General features: G+C 39.3%; 1 protein-coding gene across 1 annotated transcript in view; it reads right to left on the bottom strand.

Annotated features, from left to right (window-relative positions):
- The window catches only part of LOC126175796 (uncharacterized), a 314318-nt gene that overhangs the window by 201605 nt on the left and 87704 nt on the right, over positions 1–25009 (bottom strand). The window contains exon 3 of the mRNA XM_049922776.1: positions 4576–4742. Coding sequence (XP_049778733.1) covers positions 4576–4742 — 167 coding nt within the window. The remainder of the gene's footprint in view (positions 1–4575; positions 4743–25009) is intronic.

Raw genomic sequence — 25009 nt, 5'->3', positions numbered from 1 at the left:
AGATTAACAGAATACATCGAGAAAGTTCAAAAAGAGCAGCACTTTTTGTACTATCTATCGAGAAACAGGGGAGTGAGTGTCACTCACGTGATACCGGATCTGGGGTGGATGTCACTAAAGCAAAGGCGTTTTTCGTTGTGGTGAAATCGTCAACTTTCTCCTCTGAATGCGAAAATATTTTGTTGAGATCGACCTACATAGGGAGGAATGATCATCATAATAAAATAAGGGAAATCAGAGCTCGCAAGGAAAAGATGTAGGTGTTCGTTTTTTCCGCGCGCTGTTCCAGACTGGAATAATAGAGAATTATTGTGAATATGGTTCGATTAATCCTCTGTCAGGCACTTAATAGTGATTTTCAGAGTATCCGTGAAGATGTAGATGTAGCCAGGTATAGTTACGATTACAGTCCATTGTGTAGACTGTCAAGGAAATGTCCTGCAATTTACATATTTCCAAATAAAGTCATCGTTATCGCACCCACCCCATCGTATTCAAGCGGTGCTGGTGGAAACAACACAAGTGTGCGAAATCGTTTAAAAACTTGTGATATTAGTGTAATCTAATGATGCCTTGTGTGTGTTACAAATCCACAGTAAGTTTATAGTGTCATACTCCTCTGAAGCAGCGTGATAGTGATGTCATACTGTATCGGACAGTTTTTGGGCCATAAATTATGCAAATTAAGATAAGGGTGATGTGTGTAGTTAGACAACGTTTGATAATGTTGTATTGTTATTAATACATTAGTAAGGTAAGGATAAGGTCCTTACAGTGAAACATTCCTACAGTAATCAAATTGGTACTCTACAAAAGTGTATTTGTTTAAACAATGCACTGTGGTAAAAGTTAAACATTAAACCATGGGATATCAGTGTATTTGTTTAAATAATGCACTGTGGTACGTGTTAATCATAAAAAGTTACGTTTTCAATGTAATCTACATGTATTTTTTGATGACGATCTTGAAGAGTAGTATAAAGTGGGTATTAGGAACGCTTGGAGAAAAGTGGCAAGGTTTCTGCAAAAATTGTAAGAAATTACTTCAAAACTGTAACAAATTGCCCAAAAACTGATTTCCGTTGCTGCAGCTGAGGTTTCCCACTGATCAACCAACATACAGAGTACAAATAACGTGCCTATCTCATTATGATGACTACCATACCCCAATGAGAGGTAGGGGGCCGTTGGAGGGATAAAATCCCGCCAGTGGAATAACTTCCCGCCTTTTTTTCTACCGATATGAATCGAGAACTTAGGAGAGCGGGAGTAGGGCGTAGTGGGACGGTGAAGACAGCCATTTTTTGTGTCATAAATTACGGCTGTTAAGATTGTGGTAAAAGCCTATGGTCATAAAACTAAGACCACAAGTGAACAGTTTGTTTACATAAGAGTGCTGTGCCAGTCTATTTACATAAGGAGAGAATGGACCTACTTTACCAGAGAGGCGGGGGGGGGGGGGGGGGTGACATTGAAAGTGATGGGTGGTGTTTGTTTGCACAAGGGCCATAAATTAGTGTCACCTTCTTTCTTTGGTACACTATTCACAGTAATCTCTTCCATGTGTGTAGTCTCTTCCAATTCATGTCTCCTTCATTTTATCACATTACCCCAATTCTTCCTAACTCCCTACCCTTCTCCAATATTCTTGGTTTATTTCTTTTAATCTTTCATCTTAATTTTGTTCCTGCCCACTGTTAAAGAGGCAGAGTTGAGTGATTACTTGCATTTGTTTGTAATGTTTTTCATATCATTTCATTCCATTTGTATTCTCCACTATTTATTATTTGTTGGCATTTTTACTGTCCTTTTCGTTCCGATTAAGTTTCTGAGGTTGCTGTGTAACTGTAGATTTTATTGCTGAGAATTTACGTTTATTTGTTCTAATAAGGGTCAATATCATTATCTTGTTCGTAATATTACTTTCCTACATGAAATATGGTACCAAATTCACGATAAATCCAATTAATAACTGGGATTGATGAACCATGCAAGTAAAATAGGAAGCCCAGTATTTTCTCTTAATAGCACAACAGTTTCCTTTACTATATCAGTATGCCAAGGAGAATGGGCAGCGTTAATACATGGTATATGAAGTCTACATCTTTAAACAGTAACTCAGGACTATTGATCACACCTTTAAATGGGAGTTTCTGTTTTATGATAGGAGTATATTTTTATTCAGAATAGTCTTTGCCACATTTGGTGGACTTATGACGGTTCATTGGTTCTGACTCTCAGGAGTCTGGTGCGATATTCGTTTAATCAGTATGAATTAACAGAGACATCAAACTTCTCTTCTCCACAATCCTATTCAATACCTCCTCATTAGTTATGTGGTCTACCCATCTAATCTTCGGCATTCTTCTGTAGCACCACATTTCAAAAGCTTCTATTCTCTTCTTGTCTAAACTATTTATCGTCCATGTTTCCCTTCCATACAAATACTTTCAGAAACAACTTCCTGACACTTAAATCTATACTTGATGTTAACCAATTTCCTTTCTTCACAAACGCTTTCCTTGCCATTGCCAGTCTACATTTATATCCTCTCTACTTCGACCATTATCAGCTATTTTGCTCCCCAAACAGCAAAACTCCTTTACTACTTTAAGTGTCTCATTTCCTAATCTAATTCCCTCAGCATCACCCGACTTAATTCGACTACATTCCATTATCCTCATTTTGCTTTTGTTGGTGTTCATCTTATATCCTCCCTTCAAGACACTATCCATTCCGTTCAACTGCTCTTCCAAGTCCTTTGCTGTCTCTGACAGAATTACAATGTCATCGGCGAACCTCAAAGTTTTTATTTCTTCTCCCTGGATTTTAATACCTACTCCAAATTATTCTTTTGTTTCCTTTACTGCTTGCTCAATATACAGAATGAATAGCATCGGGGACAGGCTACAACCCTGTCTCACTCCCTTCCCAGCCACTGCTTCCCTTTCATGCCCCTAGACTCTTATAACTGCCATCTAGTTTCTGTACAAATTGTAAATAGCCTTTCGCTCCCTGTATTTTACCCCTGCCACCTTCAGAATTTGAAAGAGAGTGTTCCAGTCAACATTGTCAAAAGCTTTCCCTGAGTCTACAAATGCTAGAAACGTAGGTTTGCCTTTCCTTAATCTAGCTTCTAAGATAAATCGTAGGGTCAGTATTGCCTCACGTGTTCCGATATTTCTACGGAATCCAAACTGATCTTTCCAGAGGTCGGCTTCTACCAGTTTTTCCATTCGTCTTAAAGAATTTGCGTTAGTATTTTGCAGCCGTGACTTATTAAACTGCTAGTTCGATAATTTTCACATCTGTCAACACCTGCCTTCTTTGAGATTGAAATTATTATGTTCTTCTTGAAGTGTGAGGGTATTTCGCCTGTCTCATACATCTTGGTCACCAGATGACAGGGTTTTGTCAGGACTGGCTCTCCCACGGCCGTCAGTAGTTCTAATGGAATGTTGTCTACTCTGGGGGCCTTGTTTCGACTCAGGTCTTTCAGTGCTCTGTCAAACTCTTCACGCAGTATCGTATCTCCCATTTCATCTTCATCTACATCCTCTTCCATTTCCATAATATTGTCCTCAAGTACATTGCCCTTGTATAGACCCTCTATACACTCCTTCCACCTTTCTGCTTTCCCTTCTTTGCTTAGATCTGGGTTTCCATCTGAGCTCTTGATATTCATACAAGTGGTTCTCTTTTCTCCAAAGGTCTCTTTAATTTTCCTGTAGGCAGTATGTATCTTACCCGTAGTGAGATAAGCCTCTACATCCTTAAATTTGTCCTCTAGCCATCCCTGCTTAGCAATTTTGCACTTCCTGTCGATCTCATTTTTGAGACGTTTGTATTCCTTTTTGCCTGCTTCATTTACTGCATTTTTATATTTTCTCCTTTCATCAATTAAATTCAATATTTCTTCTGTTACCCAAGGATTTCTACTAGCCCGCATCGTTTTACCTACTTGATCCTCTGCTGCCTTCACTACTTCATCCCTCAAAGCTACCCATTCTTCTTCTACTGTGTTTCTTTCCCCCATTCCTGTCAATTGTTCCCTTATGCTCTCCCTGAAACTCTGAAAACCCTCTGGTTTAGTCAATTTATCCAGGTCGCATCTCCTTAAGTTCCCACCTTTTTGCATTTTCTTCAGTTTTAATCTACAGTTCATAACCAATAGATTGTGGTCAGAGTCGACATCTGCCCCTGGAAGTGTCTTACAATTTAAAACCTGGTTCCTAAATCTCTGTCTTACCATTATATAATCTATCTGATACCTTTTAGTATCTCCAGGATTCTTCCATGTATACAACCTTCTTTTATGATTCTTGAACCAAGTGTTAGCTATGATTAAGTTATGCCTTGTGCAAACACTAAATACAAATGACACCACAGCACTGTAGTGGCCATTCTGCCCATTACAAAGAATTGCTGACTCTAATCATTTATACATCTCTGATGGTGTGTGCGTTTATGAAGCTATTTTGGGATCTAATCACTTCTAGTGGGTGCTTCACTTTATTTTTTCAGACAGTGTATTATGGCAGACGAAGTGAACAGCGGGTGACACGGTGTGCTCACCCAGTTGACTGTGGCTCGGCGGCCGCGGTCGTCGGTGGCCTGCGCGAGGTAGAGGTCCGGGGCTGGCAGCTGTGCTGGGGGAGGGTCCCAGGCGACGCGCAGCAGGTCCTCTCCACGGCACACGCGCCGCAGAAGACGCGGGGACAGCGCTCCTGAGCGGGACGCACCTGCCACAACAAAAATCATTCGCCACTAAAGTTCAATTATTTTATCTTGGTTGCTCGCGCATGCCCGCACACACGCGGGAGACTGCTGCGTTGCCAGTTGTACGCGCCAAGAGAAGCAGCGCCATAGTATAGTATATAGTATAATTCGCAAACTTACGTTTCTGGGGGAAGCGCGCAGTTTACGAAGTAAAGCCACCGCGGCCGCATTAACCCTTTCGCTGCTACACAGACCTGCTCCCCACATTCCGCGCTGTGCGCGATTTTGTCATTACTGCACTGCTCGCCTGTGCAGACACATCGTGTTCAGACTGCTTTGACACACTTATCATTCAATTTCACAAAAACTGTTTGGCCCAAAAATTTGATTTTTACACATCTTCTTGGCTTATACCTTCCCCCCATACATGACTTAATTTTGTTTCGATGTTCAACGCAGTTATTGGGCAGCATTAAATGTAGTAAAGCACTGCACGAAATTTTGAAGAGTTTGCAGAGGTAAAAGTCCACAGCGTATATTTTCCATATGGTCGATTTTAGTTGCCACTAGAAATTTCAAAAAATTACATTCAAACGAATAAAATTCATGAAGGAAGACACTTCGATATTGTTTTTAAATAAAGAAAATATTTAGTGTCGAATGAGGTTTGAATTCAGAACCTTTTGCTTAGCAGCCAAACACCTTAACCATTATGCCAACGCAGCTCGTCATTCAACAGAAGTCCCGGAGGACTTTAAAGATTCACGCAAAATACCGACAAACACTGTTGGTATGACTTTGAATTACTCACGTTTCGTCGAAGTACAATAGGAAATAAACAATTACCGCTGTTCTTTATTGCGAAAAAGCAGTTAGTGAAAATGAATTTAACTGCTACCGCCTGAATTAGGAGCCTTATTGCTTGTTTGGTTTAATGAATTAATAGAATATGAAGCAATTGGTATAAATAATGCTTTTTCCAAGTTTTCTTTTATAGAAAGTCTGCTATCAAGACACTACTTTTGTTCAATTACTTTATTTATGACTGGAAGTTTCTAGATCTGAAGACACTCGTCCGTGCTCTGCACTGTAGACGAGCTCTGGCAACGTCGTTCTCTGCTCACTGGCTGACTGTGTTTTGTGACGTCAGATGCGCAGAACGAACCTAAACTCGGGCGCCGTCGTAAATGACACGCACTTTAGTCATGTGCGTGAGAGGGAGGGGAGGGGGTGAGTCATGCTTGCCGTGACTCCCTGACCCGTCAAAATAACATTTTACTGACATACATGTACAAATTTCCAAGTTGGGTCGAACCTCGATAAATGCAACTCATACGGTTTTTCACAAAATGCGTTTTCCACTTTCACCTAGGCATAGCTGACAGTTTGAATTTTTACGTGAGTACTAGATTTCACTGACATTAGTAAAGTGTTGTAATGAAATGAATACAAATTATTATAGCAGTATATTAAGTTGAGATTTTTCCAGTTTTTTTTGCACAAGTCGATAAATGCTTATTATTATTGCTAGTATCAGTTAAGTTGCCTCCTGTACTTCTGTGTATTTTTTTCTACAACTAATTTGTTATATGCTGCAATGTTTATTATACCCCCCCCATTGTTGTAAAATGCATATCTTACTATATATAGCACTCCGTTGTCAGACTACGAGTGGCCTACCGGGACCATCCGACCGCCAGGTCATCCTCAGTGGAGGATGCAGACAGGAAGGGCGTGGGGTCGGCACACTGCTCTCCTGGCCCTTATAATGCTATTCTTGACCGAAGCCGCTACTATTCGGTCGAGTAGCTCCTCAACTGGCATCACGAGGCTGAGTGCACCCCGAAAAATGGCAACAGTGCATGGCGGCCTGGATGGTCACCCATCCAAGTGCCGACCACGCCCAGCAGCGCTTAACTTCGGTGATCTCACGGAACCAATGTAGCCACTGCGGCAAGGCCGTTGCCAACATGCATTTTTTAAATTTATAGTTTTTTACTTTCTTGATAACACAAACAGTAATAATAGAAATATGGTAGCATATTACAATAATATCAATGATAACTACTTTAACATAATTATTTAGCTTATATAATAATTATTAATACTATATGAATTATGAAATTAATAACACCAAAAACGCTACATGTAACGATCACATTTTTATTGTCAAGTTTTTCCCCTTAAATCTATACATTATTCATCTGAGACATCTATGTAAAACTCCTTTGCATCATCTGGAATTTCAAAATATTTTAGTGAGGCAGACCCAGCTTTCTTCCTTATTTTGCTTAACATATTTTGTTTTGGTAAAAAGGTGGATGTTAATAACGTTGGATGGCGTGGTTTCTTTTTTCTCCGGATGCCAACTTGTAGTGGGTCTCCAGAGTATGTATCACTGTGATACATTAACAATTCTCTTTGCTTTCTTGTACTAGATGACACGATGGCTGTTCATTTTAAATGGTAGCTTGGAGTTTAGTGCTCCCTTTTCACTAGTGACAGATTGGAATGTTCGTAATATATATGCTTGTATTTTGATAAGGAGCATTGTTTCAGTCCTAATTTTTTTCTTTCTTCACAGAATCTCTAGAACATTTTGTTGACTGTGAGACCTAAAGACAAATAACCACTCGTAGACTTCGCCTTCCATGGTGAATCTCTCTACGTTTATATTTTTTATATTATCCTTGAAGGCAATAGTTACCTCTCTATGATCTTTTTCTGTTCTGTCACCTCCACTCCTTTCCTCTGGCAACCTTCCTCCTTCATGGAACATGCTTGCTAGATAGGATAACCAATCCTTTGACATGCCAGGTACTCCATGGAAAGTGGCAGCACAAACAGGCAATACTTTACCATTCATTTTTCTAATGGTATATTTCACTGTCACTATTTTCTCCCTTTTTACATTCTGTTTGCCCACCACTCTGCGCTGAGGTGAAGAAATTTTAATAGAAACTTATCTTGATCCATTTTATTTAATGATGTCACGTGATAATAAATTCGGGAAATATCTTCATGCTGAGTTCAGCAGCTTTGCATTATTTCTTTCCTTAAGCTTTTGGAAGCGAAATCTTAAGTCTATTATTGAATTTAGTGATAGGCTCTTTTTACACTTTTTGCTTTGCAAGCTCTTCTCGAATCGGAATTTTCTCCCATCGGAACATTCTTTGACCTGTATGCCGTTTTCAGAATCAGAAGAATCATCATCCATTCTACTTCTTTGTAGACATACGCGTGATTGTCAAGTGAATACTTGTCTAAAAGTCAGTTGCTGGTGTTCCGACGACAATGAAGTCTACTTGCAATACATTTCCCCCCAGTAAATGCTGTATTATTACAACAATGAATAACATCGTTTAAAGCAACCATTATATTCCATTATTGTTAACTGCTTGCTGTCACTGTAAGAATGCATACTCGTGTTTTGCTGAAACCTTGTGATTTGGAGTGTTCATACGCACAGCAGTAGTCGACTTGTGGTAAAACTTGGTTCAGGCGTTGATCAACATTATGGCATTACCATGCCTAACTCAATTTTGAATTTTTTTTGCATATATAGAGTTTTTAAAAAAACGCTCCTCTATTTCTCGGTAAGTTTCGGTGAATGATGTAGAATGAAAACGAAGAGTCTCGAAAACGTCAAGGAAGATATTTTTCAGCTGTTTGACTGAGGGTCTGTCCACGTGGATGGACTTGCGGTCTCACGAAGACGGAAAACATTCCAGATTGACCATACATTCTGCCAACAACAAATCCGAAGTAGTTCGTGAATCCACAGGTGGAAGTGGAAGGAAGTTTGTTTATAGCAAAACAGAACGGGGAAGAAAAAAATAACAGAAAGATACATCCAGAAATCACTGAAAGAAACAGCATTCCTCTCATTTAACCCATAGTCCGCAGATGTGTATTGGTAATCGTAGCGTTCATTGAGATACTGATGAGATTGATTGTATACTACGAATTTTATGTCGTGTAAACTGTGAAGTTGTCAAAGTATTGAGAGGGAGATGCTGATGGTTCAGATGGCTCTGAGCACTATGGGACTTAACATCTAAGGTCATCAGTCCCCTAGAACTTAGAACTACTTAAACCTAACTAACCTAAGGACATCACACACATCCACGCCCGAGGCAGGATTCGAACCTGCGACCGTAGCAGTCGCGCGGTTCCCGACTGAAGCGCCTAGAACCGCTCGGCCACCGCGGCCGGCAGAGGGAGATGCTATTAGTATTCTTAATTGCGTGACACACGCACTTCTCAAATTTTTGAGTGAATCGTTTTCAAATGTTTTTATTCAGATTTGCAATTTCTTGGAAGTTGTGCTGAAGCGATTTACTACGTACTGTTGCAAACAAATAATCATTACCATTATTATACTAAAATACATTACACATTTTATTGTCACTAAAAATTTATTATTAGTTGAATATTAAAACACTTTATGGTTTTGTTATTATTATTAAAATTGTAGGCATGTTAAAAGAGGCGTTGACAGCAATGGGTGGGAACAGAGAATAATAAACTGGTGAAGAACCTTTAGTAAGACTGGACGCATGTGTGGAGTAGATCGAGCAAATAACCAAAGCGCTCAATAATAACAAAGCGTTAGAGGAAGATGGCATTGTAGCAGAAATGTGGCCGCGCGTGATTAGCCGAGCGGTCTCAGGTGCTGCAGTCATGGACTGTGCGGCTGGTCCCGGCGGAGGTTGGCGTCCTCCCTCGGGCATGGGTGTGTGTGTGTTTGTCCTTAGGATAATTTAGGTTAACTAGTGTGTAAGCTTAGGGACTGATGACCTTAGCAGTTAAGTCCCATAAGATTTCACACACATTTGAACATTTTTTGAGCAGAAATGTGGAAAAACGCAGAAGAGATCGCTGCAGAATAGATCCATCACCTTACAGCAGAATATGGAACACTGGGCAGATACCAAATGACTGGAAATGTGCGGTCACACGCGTGCTTTATGAAAAAGGTACCGAACGGGTCCAGATAATTACAGAGGAATCTCTCTACTCCTAGCCGCCTATAAGATACTCGCTGGAGCTCTGTTGAGGCGAATTGAAGAACAAGCTGATTACCTCATTGGAGAATACCAAGCTGGTTTCCGGAAAGGAAGATCATGCGCCAGACAGATATTCAACATAAAAAGCATTCTGCGAAAAACAGCTCTAGGGAGCCATAACTCTGCTGATCTTTGCGACTTGAAAAAGGCATTCGACTCAGTAAACAGACAAACATTATTTAGTACCTTGTAAGAGTTTGGAACTGACAAAAAACTAGAGAAATCATTAAACAAACACTGACAGATGCCATCTCGAAAGTCAAGTTCTTAAGAGAAACTGCTGATCCGTTTGAAATTAAGGCAGGGGTCTCACTAGGAGATGGATTATCTCCAACGTTCTTGGGCTGGAGAAAACAGTGAAAACCCGGGACGTGGCTCCGAATTTGGAAGCAATACGCCTTGGGAGGGAAAGACAGAACCTGGAAATCAAGTGTTTAGCTTTTGCCGACGACCTTGCTCTCTTACGAGGTGCGGCTAGAAAAAAACCGGACTCATGCTGGAAAAAACATTTATTTACAATTTCATGTTATCTCCTTCAATGTACTCTCCTCCTCGGTCTCTACACCGCTCCATACGAATTTTCCAGTGTTCATAGCAATGCTGCAGATCATTTTCGGTAAGTCCATACATTACTTCCGTCGCTTTTTCTTTTGCTGCTTCAACAGTCTCAAATCTAGTTCCTTTCAAAGCTGACTTGACTTTAGGGAAAAGAAAAAAGTCACAGGGGGCCAAATCAGGTGAGTAGGGTGGATGATCTAAGATGGGAATGTTGTGTTTTGCCAAAAACGTCTTCACTGACAACGCAGTGTGAGCTGGGGCATTGTCTTGGTGAAGGATCCATGACTTTTTTCTCCACAAATCGTTCCGTTTTCTCCGTACTCGCTCACGTAGGGTAGCTAGGACGCTAATGTAGTAATGCTGATTCACTGTTTGTCCCTCTGGTACCCAATCAATGTGCACAATCCCTTTGATGTCAAAAAAAAAAAAACAGTCATCATTGCCTTGAATTTCGATTTTGACATTCGTGGTTTTTTTTGTCGTGGAGAACCAGGAGTTTTCCAGTGCAACGATTGGCGTTTAGTTTCGGGATCATAAGTAAAAAACCACGATTCATCGCAAGTAATAACATTTTGTAAGAAGGTGGGATCACTTTCAATGTTTTCCAGGATGTCAGAACAAATCATTCTTCGCCGTTCCTTCTGTTCAATTGTGAGACACTTTGGAACCATTTTTGAACACACTTTGTTCATGTTGAAACTTTCATGAAGAATCTGCCTAACACTTTCCTTGTCAACTCCTGTTAACTCAGACACTGCTCTGATTGTTAAACGGCGATCTTGTCGAACAAGTTTACCGATTTTTCCAATGTTTGCATCAGTTTTTGCTGACAATGGTCTGCCAGTGCGAGTGTCATCACTGGTGTCTTCGCGGCCATCTTTAAATTGTTTAAACCACTCAAACACTTGTGTTTGCGATAAACAATCATCGCCGTACACTTGTTGTAACATTACAAACGTTTCACTTGCAGATTTTCCTAGTTTGAAACAAAATTTGATGTTAACACGCTGTTCTTTCTGTACTCTCAACATTTTCCGACGCACAGACAAAACTTCAACTGCTTAAAACAGACGCCACGGGCAGACTGAGTGCAGGAGGCAGATGAAACTAGAGCAGTAGGCGGAGCGAGAGTCACGTGACAGGACACGCGACTTTCAGCCTTATTGCATTCGTTTTATTGTTTCACCAGTACTAGTCCGGTTTTTTTCTAGCCACACCTCGTATACACCAACCGAGAAGACCCTCGAAAGGTGCTTGAGAGTCTTCATGAAATCGTAGAAAAATACATATCTTCAAATCTCCTATGAAAAGACACAATATATGGAGCATAGACACAGAAGTGACATATGCATGGAAGTAAATCATGGGAAGATTAAGACGACAGAAGAGTTTAAATACCTGGGGCATGGATCCAACCCAAGGGATTAGATAAGGAGGCAAACAAAGGAGGAGCCAGGAAACTAGACCAGGTCAACGAGCTAACACAAAACAATAAACGGGCGTTATCCGACAATGGCAAAATCAGGCACTGTAACTTGGTTGTACAACATGAGGGAATGCACGCTTTGGAGTGTGTTTTTTAAATAAAAAAAGGAGAGGTTCAAGAACTTCGTAAGAAAGAAAAGAAGATTCTGAGGAAAATACTCAAATTACAGAACACTACTGATGGGGCCTCGAAGAAGAGGAAAAATGAAGAACTCTACAAATACACTGAAAAGATCACGGACACAGCGTGGATGCAGAGGCTGACGTTCTACGGACACCTACTAAGGATGGATGAATGCAGACTCACCAAAAGGTTCTTCAGCTACTGCGTGTGTTTAAAGGCCACATGTGAATAGGTAGATGAACAGAGGGATGCAGTGGAAGTTGGAATTATGCTACAGATGGACCACAACAGAAGTGAGTTCGGAAGAACAGTTAACAATATAAAATCATTTCAAGAGAAATCACCAAACAGGAGGCGCAACGTATCATTTCCGAGGAGGAGAGAGAAACAAAAAACGAAAGAATGAAGAGGTTCTGGGAGGAGAAGAGCAGAGACGCCGAGAAATCTTATGTTCCTTTCGGTCCGTAGTTGTCCAGACATTAAAGAAAAATCGCCTAAGGCCTCTTCGAACGCACCAATTTATAGGTCGAACCAACGACCGACCGACCAATTTCGTGGCAACCTACCCATGTCCTGACTAACTGCGCTCGGCGGTTACAGCGCCTCTCTGTTGTTGTCATTCGTTTATCTTAAGCTCATTGTGTTCATGTTCTACGACGCCCCGCTTAGTTTCACCCAGAAATATAGCAGGTGTTTGCCTTGGTTGTTTTATAGGTAACAAGGGCAAAAAAGCCGAGAGAAAGCTGTGGACAAAGAAATGGCTAATGCAAAGATTTACCTACGCTCTGGTACTTAACGAACTGGGAGCCCATGATTTTCGTAATTATCTAAGAACGGATGAAGCATGAATTTATGAGCTGCTGAACATTACCAAAACACTGTTAACGAAAAAGAATACAGTCATAGAAAGGCTGTTGGCTGCGACGAGACTGTTAGGTACAGTATGGTTTCTAGCCGCTGATTGAAGTTACGAGGATCTCAGATTCAGTGCATTTTCATCCCAACAATTATTATCTAAAATGATTCCTGAAACCTGCAGCGTGATTTGTAGTTTCCTGATGAAATACACCAGGGTAAAGCAAATTAAATAAAACAAAAATGTTTATATACATTTCATTAATTTAATTATTTATGTAGAATAAAACATGCACCCGTAAGTTTACGAAAGGTATATCGAATTAGAAAAAGAAAGACTACAAATGGTGGTGGCGCACAGCGGCTACTAAATACAACGACAGCTACATAAAAAACGAAGCCTTTAACAACGGTCAGAACTGTAAAAAATACCGCACACTTTGCTCTTCATAGCAGATGGCTTGCTGGACTTTTTTTAACATTCATAACAATCAAGCAAGTATATTTTATGAATAAACGTCCACTGACAGTCTATATTTCGTATCGGAAATGAACTGTAAGAGCTAACCTCGGAATAAAACACAAAACCGATGTACAGAATTTCGATGGACGTTTTTATTCATAAAATATATATCTGTTAATCTCTGTGTGTTCCACATGAAACAAAAATCGATCGTTAAAAAAAAAAAAGACAAGTGCTTCATTTCTTGCATCTCTATTGCTATGCTCCTCGTACGGCGTTTCTCACAAACATCGGCAGTCTTTAATTTTCTCCAGACTCTCTGTCATTAAAACTTCGAGCGCGCAGCACTCTGTCATGCATATTTCCAAGAACAGCGTTTAGTCCCACGCACAGTGACAAAAGACGAACTTAGTCGAGCGGCTGTCACGACAGCGCCACAAAAAAATAAAAAGCCCTTGGTTGGACTGATTTGGGGTGACAAGAAAAATTGGTAAGTCAGTTGGCCAAAGTGCCTATACAAGTCAGATTTGTAGGTCGGATGGTGCGTGTATAGGGCCCTTCTCGCAAATTTGTTTCAAAAGAACTCATGTAAAAAACATATAATTATTTTGCTGAAGTTAATTTTACGATTTCTCATTATTGTTATCTATCTCACGTAACTTCATTCGCAGACACTTTACATCGTGTTGCTGTTGTGGTCTTCAATCCGAAGACTGGTTTGATGCAGCTCTACGTGCTACTCTATCCTGTGCAAGCCTTATCATCGCCTAATAACTACTGCAAGCTACATCCATCTGAATCTGTTTACTGTATTCACCCTTTGGCCTCCCTCTATATTTTTACCCCTCACACTTCCCTCCAAGACTAAAATTGGTGACCCTTGATGCCTTCTTCTAGTCAAGCTGTGCCACAAATTTCTTTCTCCCCAACTCTATCCAGTACCTTCTCATTAGTTATGTGATCTACGCATCTAATCTTCAGCATTCTATTGTAGCACAACACTTCGAAAGCTTTGTTTCTCTTCTTGCCTAAACTGTTTATTGTTCACCTTTCACTTCCATACATAGCTACACTCTAGTCAAGTACCTTCAGAAAAGACTTCCTAACTCATAAATCTATATTCGATTTTTACAAATTTCTCTTCCTCAAAAACGCTTTTTTTGCCATTGCCAGTCTATATTTTAAATCGTCCCTACTTAGGCCATCATCAGTTATGTTACTGCCCAAATATCAAAATTCATACGATACTTTAAGTGTCTCGTTTCCTAATCTAATTCCCTCAGCGTCACCTGCTTGAATTCGACTACATTCCATTATCCTTATTTTGTTTTTGTTGATGTTCGTCTTATATTCTTTGAAGACACTGTCCATTCCGTTCAACTGCTCTTCCAAGTCCTTTGTCATCTCTGGCAGAATTACGATCTCATTGGTAAACCTCAGATTTTTTATTTCTTCCTTCAGATATTTAAGTCTTGGCCTTAATATTTTTTCTGCTTTCCTTTAATGCTTGCTCAGTGTACAGATTTAATGTACTTTAAATGGCACTGAAAAGTAATTTAAAAAGGTTAAATTGAAACTGATTTCTTTTATTATATGCTTTTTCGTAGGAAAATATTATGTACAGTACTTGCGATAACTGTCTCTTTTGACATTTTTTCCATTTATATAGCACTAGCTTAGCGCCACCTCCTTCGCTCGCATTTGCGTAGTAATTACATCAAAAATAATTTTATAAACATATATTAGGCCCACTGAAAAATTAATGTATTAATGAGTCGTTTCCTCTTCCGTGCAATTTTGACAAAATCAATTTGTCGTTGTGACTGTTAAATAGATTTCTTTGATTTAGTTCACAAATTTCAATACCTTCTAAACTTTTCACGCTAATTACGGCTTCTAAAGCATGGTCTTTTGCGAATGTACTGTAAGTAGGCTGTTTAGGTTTTTATGTTGGTAACGTCACGTAGCGCTCTGTATGAAAATCACTGACTGTGCTGTAGTAGTTAGAATCCTTATGTAGCTGGCAGTATTGGCGCTCGCTGTATTGCAGTAGTTCGAGTAACGAAGATTTTTGTGAGGTAAGTGATTAATGAAAGGTATAGTTTATTGTTAGTCAGGGCCATTCATTTGTAGGGATTTTTGAAAGTCAGATTGCGTTGCACTAAAAATATTGTGTGTCAGTTTAGTGATGATCAGAATAAGTAAAGAGAGAAATGTCTGAGTACGTTCAGTTTTGCTCAGCTGTTTGAAAATCAAATAACGTAAGAGGTTTACCAGCACAATCATTCATAAATTTTTCTAAGGGGGAGGTTTCAGTACTCGTGACCAAGGAGCGATTCTGATAGCTGGAGTCCAAGGTTTTTGCTAATCATGCCTTTTGCGTTCTTGCGGTGATATTTCCACAGAAACTTTCATCCCCTAACACACATTTCTTTATACTTAACCGAGAAGTGAAATATCAACTTCCTTGGATTTAGCTTTTTTCTTAAAAATGTTCAATCCCTATTTGCAAAAACAGTGAAACATATCATTTTTAATTTCAAACAGAGATTTCAAATACAAATATTCATAGATGTAATTTTGAGAAGGCTTTGATAATGAATAATTTCACAGAACTTTTCGCCGCGCTGGGTAGCCGCGCGGTCTCTGGCGTCTTGTCACGGTTCGCGCGGCTTCCCCCGTCGAAGGTTCGAGTCCTCCCTCGGGAATTGGTGTGTGTGTTAGCTTTAGTGTAACTTAGATTAAGTAGTGTGTAAGCTTAGGGACCGATGACCTCAGCAGTTTGATCCCATAAGAACTTTCCAACTTTTCCCTTTCCACAGAATTTTTCATCCCCTACTTCACTCCCTTAACGGGTTGAACTTCGAAAAACGCTGAAAGATATGCTTTATATCTCTAACCGAGAAGTCAAATACTAATTTTCATACATGTAGCTTTGAAATTGCTTTACTAGTTATGTAACAACGATTTATTTTCAAAAAACCTTTCACTCGCTATTTTACTCCCTTATTGGTTGAATTTCCAAAATTGCTGAGACACTTACTTTTTTTATTTCTGCCTGAAAAGACAAACACCAATTTTTGTAGTCCTTTTCTCAAAATGTCATAATAGCGACATATTTTCAAAAAACCTTTCATCCGCTATTTCACCCTTTAGCGGTAGAATTTCAAAAAATTCTTTCTTGAGCGACGCACACAGTATAAGATCAACATCTGCTGCAAATTTCAAGTTCTATCCTTCGTGGTTTTGGCTGGGAATCTGTCAGTCAGTCGGGACACTGCTTTTTATATACAGAGATTTACGTGCGCTGTACATTCATCTGCAGTGACACAAAATTTTCAGTTTTATGTTTTTTTGTGTTTCACTACATATAATTGCAGGGAGAATTTCAAATCTGATAGGTGCGTGCTGGCTGAAATCTGTTTACCTCTCAGATCTCGTCGTACTATAGCATTCCAGAGCCACTGCGGAACCTTGTTTTCCTGTTTGGTGAATATCCTTAATAGTTTCACTACGAGAGAGTGAATTCGGCGAACAGTCAAAATTTTATGTAGTTTGTTATTCGAAGATTAGATACTAGTGTTCTTGACGCTCATGTGCTCCAGAGCCGAATACTTGACCCTCGCCTGCAACCATCGTTATGTTCAGTCTGGTTTAAGGAAATACGTGTTCAGCGATTGGCGCAGTATACATCCACCGCCTGTTGTAACCCCACTGGCAAAGGGCCCAGCTTGCTATTCTAGCGTGAAGTATACAGTGAGGCACGCTAAAGCATTTCAAGCCTTAAAATGTAAACAATTTGTCAACCACTAACAGCGTGAGCACGTGAGGCAATACTGACCCTACGACTTATCTTAGAAAATAGATTAAGGAAACGCAAACCTACGTTTCTAGCATTTGTAGATTTAAAGAAAGCTTTTGACAGCGTTGACTGGAATTCTTTCAAATTCTGAAGGTGGCAGGGGTAAAATACAGGGATTGAAAGGCTATTTATAATTTGTACAGAAACCAGTTGGCAGTTATAAGAATCAAGGGACATGAAAGGGAAGCAGTGGTTGGGAAGGGATTGAGACAGGGTTGTAGCCTCTCCCAGATGTTATTCAATCTGTATATTGAGCAGGTAATAAAGGAAACAAAAGAAAAATTCGGAATAGGTATTAAAATCCATGGAGAAGAAATAAAAACTTTGAGATTCGCCGATGACATTGTAATTCTGTCACAGACAGCAAAGGACTTGGAAGAGCAGCTGAACGGAATGGACAGTGTCTTGAAAGGAGGATATAAGATGAACATCAACAAAAGCAAAACGAGGATAATGGAATATAGTCGAATTAAATCGAGCGATGCTGAGGCAATTAGATTAGGAAATGAAGTACTTAAAGTAGTAAAGGAGTTTTGCTATTTCTGGAGCAAAATAACTGATGATGGTCGAAGTAGAGAGGATTTAAAATGTAGACTGGCAATGGCAAGGAAAGCGTTTCTGAAGAAGAGAAATTTGTTAACATCGAGTATAGATTTAACTGTCAGCAAGTCGTTTCTGAAAGTATTTGTATGGAGTGTAGCCATGTATGACGATAAATAGTTAAGAAAAGAAGAGAATAGAAGCTTTCGAAATTTGGTGCTACAGAATTAGATGGGTAGTTCACATAACTAATGAGGAGGTATTGAGTAGAATTGGAGAGAAGAGAAATTTGTGGCACAACTTGACTAGAAGAAGGGATCAGTTGGTAGGGCATATTCTCAGGCATCAAGGGATCACTAATTTAGTATTGGAGGGCAGCGTGGAGGGTAAAAATCGTAGAGGGAGACCAAGAGATGAATACACTAAATAGATTCAGAAGGATGTAGCTTGCAGTAGGTACTGGGAGATGAAGAAGCTTGCACAGGATAGAGTAGCATGGAGAGATGCATCAAACCAGTCTCTGGACAGAAGACCACAACAACAACAGCGTGAAAGAAGGACGTGCCTTACTTGCATAACTTTTTTCCTTTCTTTTTGTGACCATTACATACATGTTTCTCTTACGTTCATCATACTTTTCGCGAATATGTTAACTACATCTCAGTGGATAGAGCATGTCTCAAGTTTCTATTCGTAATACGCGCCATGATGTAGTTGTAGAGAACACCAGTGGGCGGTAAGCATGTCACAACATGTAGGCACATCATCCGCTCCGTATTTTCGCTTCGTATTAGTTTACGCATGCAGATAGCCAGCCCAATGAACCCATTTCCAAAGCGAGCTGCTGCCGTTGCGCAGTACGCATGTCGCACGCACGAATTGACGCCCACCGCGTCACAAACGGTTCCCATATTAAGCACCTGCAGTGTTGGTTAAAATCGTGTAGAGGTGCTCTGTCCATAGACACGTGTCTGTTTTCTGTTTATTTGTTTGTTTATTGTTCCGTGGGACCAAATTAAGGAGAAGTCTCCATGGTCATGGAAGAGTCAATACATGAAATTATAACACGATATTATAAACAGAAAAAATGAAATATAAAAAAACATATTCAGGTGACAAGTCGTAAGTTTAAATAAAGAAAATCAACAATGTAACACTGGAATTTGCTTAATTTTTTAGCTCTTTCAGGAGCTCCTCGACAGAATAGGAGTGAGCCATGAGGAAACTCTTCAGTTTAGACTTAAAAGAGTTTGGGCTACTGCCAAGATTTTTGAGTTCTTGTGGTAGCTTATTGAAAATAGATGCAGCAGAATACTGCACTCCTTTCTGCACAAGAGTCAAGGACGTGCATTCCACATGCAGATTTGATTTCTGCCTAGTATTAACTGAGTGAAAGCTGCTAACTCTTGGGAATAGACTAATATTGCTAACAACAAACGACATTAAAGAAAATATATACGGTGAGGGCAATGTCAGAATTCCCAGACTATTGAATAGGGGTCGACAAGAGGTTCTGAAACTTACACCACATATAGCTCAAACAGCCCGTTTTTGAGCCAAAAATACCCTTTTTGAATCAGAAGAATTACCCCAAAAAATGATACCATACGACATAAGCGTATGACAATATGCGAAGTAGACTACTTTTCGTGTTGAACTGTCACTTATTTCAGATACTGTTCTAATGGTAAATAAAGCAGCATTTAGTTTCTGAACAAGATCCTGGACACGGGCTTTCCACAACAGCTTACTATTGTTCCGAACGCCTAGGAACTTGAACTGTTCCATCTCGCTTATAATATGCCCATTCTATCTGATCAAAATATCGGTTCTTGTTGAATTGTGAGTTAGAAACTGTAAAAACTGAGTCTTACTGTGATTTAGCATCAAATTATTTTCCACAAGCCACGTACTTATTTCATGAACTACATTATTTGATACTGTTTCAATATTACACACAAGATCCTTCACTACCAAGCTGGTGTCATCAGCAAACAGAAATATTTTTGAATCACCTGTAATACTAGAAGGCATATCATTTATATAAATAAGAAACAGCAGTGGCCCCAGCACCGACCCTTGGGGAACACCCCACTTAACAGTGCCCCATTGGGACTGAACATCACTACCACTCTCAATATTGCGGAGAATTACCTTCTGCTTTCTGTTCTTAAAGTAAGAGGCGAACCAATTGTAAGCTACTCCCCTTACTCCATAATGGTCCAACTTCTGCAGTAATATTTTGTGGTCAACACAGTCAAAAGCCTTCGTTAAATCAAAGAAAACACCTAGCGTTCGCAACCTTTTATTTAAGCCGTCCAAAACCTCACAGAGAAAAGAGAATATAGCATTTTCAGTTGTTAAACCATTTCTAAAAGAAAACTGAACATTTGACAGCAAATTATATGAATTTAAATGCTCCAGTAACCTTTTATATACAACCCTCTCGATAACTTTAGCAAACACCGATGGCATAGAAATAGGTCTAAAACTGTCAACATTATCAATGTCTCCCTTTTTATAAAGTGGCTTCACTACCGAGTACTTTAATCGGTCAGGAAACCGACCACTCCTAAAGGAAAAGTTACAGATATGGCTAAGCACTGGGCTAACATACATAGAACAATACTTCAGTATTCTGCTAGATACCCCGTCATATCCATGAGAGTTCTTGGTCTTTAGTGATTTAATTATTAACTCAATCTCCCTCTTGCCAGTATCATGGAGGAGCATTTCAGGTAACAGTCTCGGAACACTTTTTTCTAAGAGCGCTATATGATTCCCTGTTGGGACTAGGTTTCTATTTAGTTCACCTGCTATATTCAGAAAGTGATTATTAAATACTGTACATATATGTGACTTATCAGTAACACGGACATTCCCACTACGCACTGATTCTATATCCTTGACCTGTCTCTGCAGACCAGCCACTTCCTTTACGACTGACCATATGGTTCTAATTTTATTCTGAGACTTAGCTATTCTATCTGCATACCACGTACTTTTTGCCTTCCTAATAACATTTTTAACCACCTTACAATACTGTTTGTAATGGGCTGCTGCATTTAGATTTTGACTGTTTCTAACGTTTTGATATAGTTGCCACTTTGTTCTACAAGATATTCTTATCCCTCTAGTCAGACACCCAGGCTGCCTGTTTGTGCTAGTACCCTGTTTTGAACGTTCTAACGGAAAGCAACTTTCAAAGAGCACGAGAAAAGTCTTGAGAAAAGCATTATATTTATCGTCTACTGTTTGTTGTTGTGTTGTGGTCTTCAGTCCTGAGACTGGTTTGATGCGGCTCCCCATGCTACTCTATCCTGTGCAAGCTTCTTCATCTCCCAGTACCTACTGCAACCTACATCCTTCTGAATCTGCTTAGTGTATTCATCTCTTGGTCTCCCCCTACGATTTTTACCCTCCACGCTGCCCTCCAATACTAAATTGGTGATCCCTTGATGCCTCAGAACATGTCCTACCAACCGATCCCTTCTTCTGATCAGATTGTGCCACAAACTTCTCTTCTCCCCAATCCTATTCAATACTTCCTCATTAGTTACGTGATCTACCCATCTAATCTTCAGCATTCTTCTGTAGCACCACATTTCGAAAGCTTCTATTCTCTTCTTGTCCAAACTATTTTCCGTCCATGTTTCACTTCCATACATGGCTACACTCCATACAAATACTTTCAGAAATGACTTCCAGACACTTAAATCTATACTCGATGTTAACAAATTTCTCTTCTTCAGAAACGCTTTCCTTGCCATTGCCAGTCTACATTTTATATCCTCTCTACTTCGACCATCATCAGTTATTTTGCTCCCCAAATAGCAAAACTCCTTTACTACTTTAAGTGTCTCATTTCCTAATCTAATACCCTCAACATCACCCGACTTAATTCGACTACATTCCATTATCCTCGTTTTGCTTTTGTTGATGTTCATCTTATATCCTCCCTTCAAGACACCATCCATTCCGTTCAACTGCTCTTCCAAGTCCTTTCTGTCTCCGACAGAATTACAATGTCATCGGCGAACCTCAAAGTTTTTATTTCTTCTCCATGGATTTTAATACCTACTCCGAATTTTTCTTTTGTTTCCTTTACTGCTTGCTCAATATACAGGTTGAATAACATCGGGGAGAGGCTACAACCCTGTCTACTGTATCAGCGCTATAAACATCTTGCCACTCTTGTTCCTTGATAATGTTTATAAAGGTCTCTACAGCAACTGGATCAGCTTTCCTAAACAGCTGATGACTGTATTTAACACGTGTTGCAGCACAAAAATCTTTTAGAGTTAAAATTTGTGCATCATGATCTGAAAGGCCATTCACCTTTTTGCTAACAGAATGCCCTTCTAGTAATGAGGAATGAACAAAAATGTTGTCTGTGGTTGTTCTACTGTTCCCTTGCACTCTCGTTGGAAAGAACACGGTTTGCATAAGATTATATGAATTAAGGAGGTCTACCAGCATCCTCTTCCTTGCACAATCACTTATACAATTAATATTGAAGTCACAACATATAACTAACTATTTGTATTTCCTATAAAGTGAACCAGAACCTCCTCTAGCTTTAGCAAAAATGTTGTGAAATCGGAGTCTGGGGATCTATAAATAACAACAGTTAGAAGTTTAGCTCCATTAAATTGAACCACACCTGCACGACATTCAAACACCTTTTCAGTGCAGTACTTTGAAACATCAGTTGACTCAAATGGGATGCCGTTTTTCACATACATGGCTACTCCCCCACACCGCAAAGAGCTCCTCGAAAAGCTGCCAGCCAACCTGTATCCTGGTAAAGGAAGCCTCTGAATTATCTCCATATTTAAGAAGTGTTCAGATATACCAATAATTTCAGAGTCAACATCTATAAGCAGTTCACTAACTTTATCTCTAATACCTTGTATATTTTGATGAAATATACTAATTCCATCATTACTCGGATACCTAAGCTTTGTCAAAAGTGGTTCCTTTTTTAGAGAGACTTCCCTTAAGCAGGAATACTGTAAGTAGGCTGTTTATGTTTTCTTATTGGCAATGCGAAATGCGAAAACAGGAAAACAATCACTACAGGTCACATCCGTCACAATTCCGTGACAACAGAAACAATAACTGGCCACGACAAGCCTATTCTTACAACGTAAATCGTGACCAAAACAGACACCATCTGTATGACAACCAATGGCAGAGTAATAATAGTTACAGAGAAAGATCGCATTTCCGTAGTAATGAATATGACAGAGACACTCATAGAAACAGACAATTTGGCAACCAGAACAATTATTATCACGGGAGACAGAATAACTTCAGACGCAACGGTCCAGCGCGCAGTTACGATTCAGGGAGAAATTCTCCACCACGTGACCAACAAGAAAGAAACTATGGAATCTACCGACATGACGACAGACGATATGATCGTAACGACAGACCTGAACTGCATCAGAAATGGCGGGATTTAAACAGAGCAGAGCCCTCTCGGCAAGGCGAATTTGTAGAAGTTAGGTCTCCTAATCCCAATAACGACGCGCGGCAACTAAGAAAAATAACATAGACGCTAACCTTGAGAAAAATTCCAGTATTCTTTACCAACGTATACCACATGATAATTGCGTTAAAGTTGAAACTCTGCATACTAGGAAGAGCAAAGGGCTACACCACATTTCATATGTGAAACCATTTATTGACAGATAATCTGCTTTTTAACTTAGTCTTTGCAATTTTCACTTTTCGCAACTTGTACAATTTGTCACACTGAGAAACTGTTAACATGCAACAATGTTTTGAAGTTCAATATCCACTCAAGAACCAAGAGAACTTATTTAAACAGAAATTACGACTGCATTGTTATTGTGAACAGACGACACAGTGTTATTGTGTGTGTACATTCTTGCTTGTTAGTTGCACGATTGCGTAACGACTATGAGGCTCACATACTTGGAACATATACCGGCACTGCTAATGAGATTTTCATGCAACATTTACGTTTGCTTGAGAGTGGATTCTGGGTTTGAGGTGCTTTCTGTGAAATGCCAGATGACACAGCGGTTAGTTAATGTGACAGCTACACGATTTTATCACGACACTATTAATAAGTGACAATTTACAATGTTGCTTTTGCGGTGTTTCTGTTTTATATCTGCACAGTTTTTCTGAATTATTCTGGAATGTAAAACATGTTTTAGTAGTAACTATTGTCGTATAGCTACAATGAGACAGCCTTTTCCATAGCACAACAACACGTTACAGCACAGTAATTTCTTCATCACAATAATAAGCGTAATAAATAAGATATCTATACGCACAGCATTTCACTTTTGTTTATCATGAGGTAAGTACATTGGCTTCTGCAGAACTTAGCTTTCGGAGGACAATAACTACGACACTTCCACAGAGATTATCTTACAACAAGATGCACATTTAGCGCTACAGGACATGCATTTGAGTGATTAATTTTGTACTTAAATCATTTATTTTTTAAGATATTTGAAGTACAATGATACAAAGATTTTCCGTGATACATTTCATTCCATTGCTGTAATCTGTAACACCTGTGGGTATAATTACATTAAACCTCAGGGGGGTACACGCTTACTTTGTGTACCATGTGTTTGGCAAGCACAAGGAGCCCTAGCTAATATGGTATTTGCTTATACAACTTTACACATCGGTACCATATTTCCCTAACACATAATTACACAGATATCTGATCATTTAACAGAGAAACAAACTTTTTTTTACTACATCAGTGACATGTTTACGCAATTAAAAAGTTGGATAACTTCACACTTATGAAATTGTATTCTGTCTGTACTTTGTGAACTGTTCATATTTTTTCGGACCCATTGTGATACTATGAGAGCTTTGAATGATGAATTTGGATGGGATCACGATTTTTAAAGTACGTTTGAGGCAGATGACACTTTTGACATGAGCAGAGAATTTTTTTTAGGTTTTGAAATTATTGGAGCAAGCTATGACGATTTTGAGAGTTGACTGAGGTGTTATGGTGTTATTATTACGATGACTATGTGTATTATGCTGTTGCGGTATGTTTATGATCCATAAGCTGATGCTATATGAGTTATTTGATTATGCTACGTATCTGTTATGATGAAACATTGAAGAAGTGTCGACGAATAAGGTAAGGAATAATGAGTAGTGTTTAGGGACTCTGATTTACGAAAAGGATGTTGGAAACCAAGAAACGTACTTTAAGAGTTATGAAATGTGTGTGTAAATGCGTGAATGTATCACAAAGCCGTCGAAAATTTTTTTGGACACTGTTATATTCATAGGATTTTGTTTCTACACATTTGCAACGCAAA

Source organism: Schistocerca cancellata, chromosome 3 (genome assembly GCF_023864275.1).
Source record: "Schistocerca cancellata isolate TAMUIC-IGC-003103 chromosome 3, iqSchCanc2.1, whole genome shotgun sequence".
NCBI lineage: Eukaryota > Metazoa > Arthropoda > Insecta > Orthoptera > Acrididae > Schistocerca > Schistocerca cancellata.
This window is presented reverse-complemented; position numbering and strand designations above follow the sequence as displayed.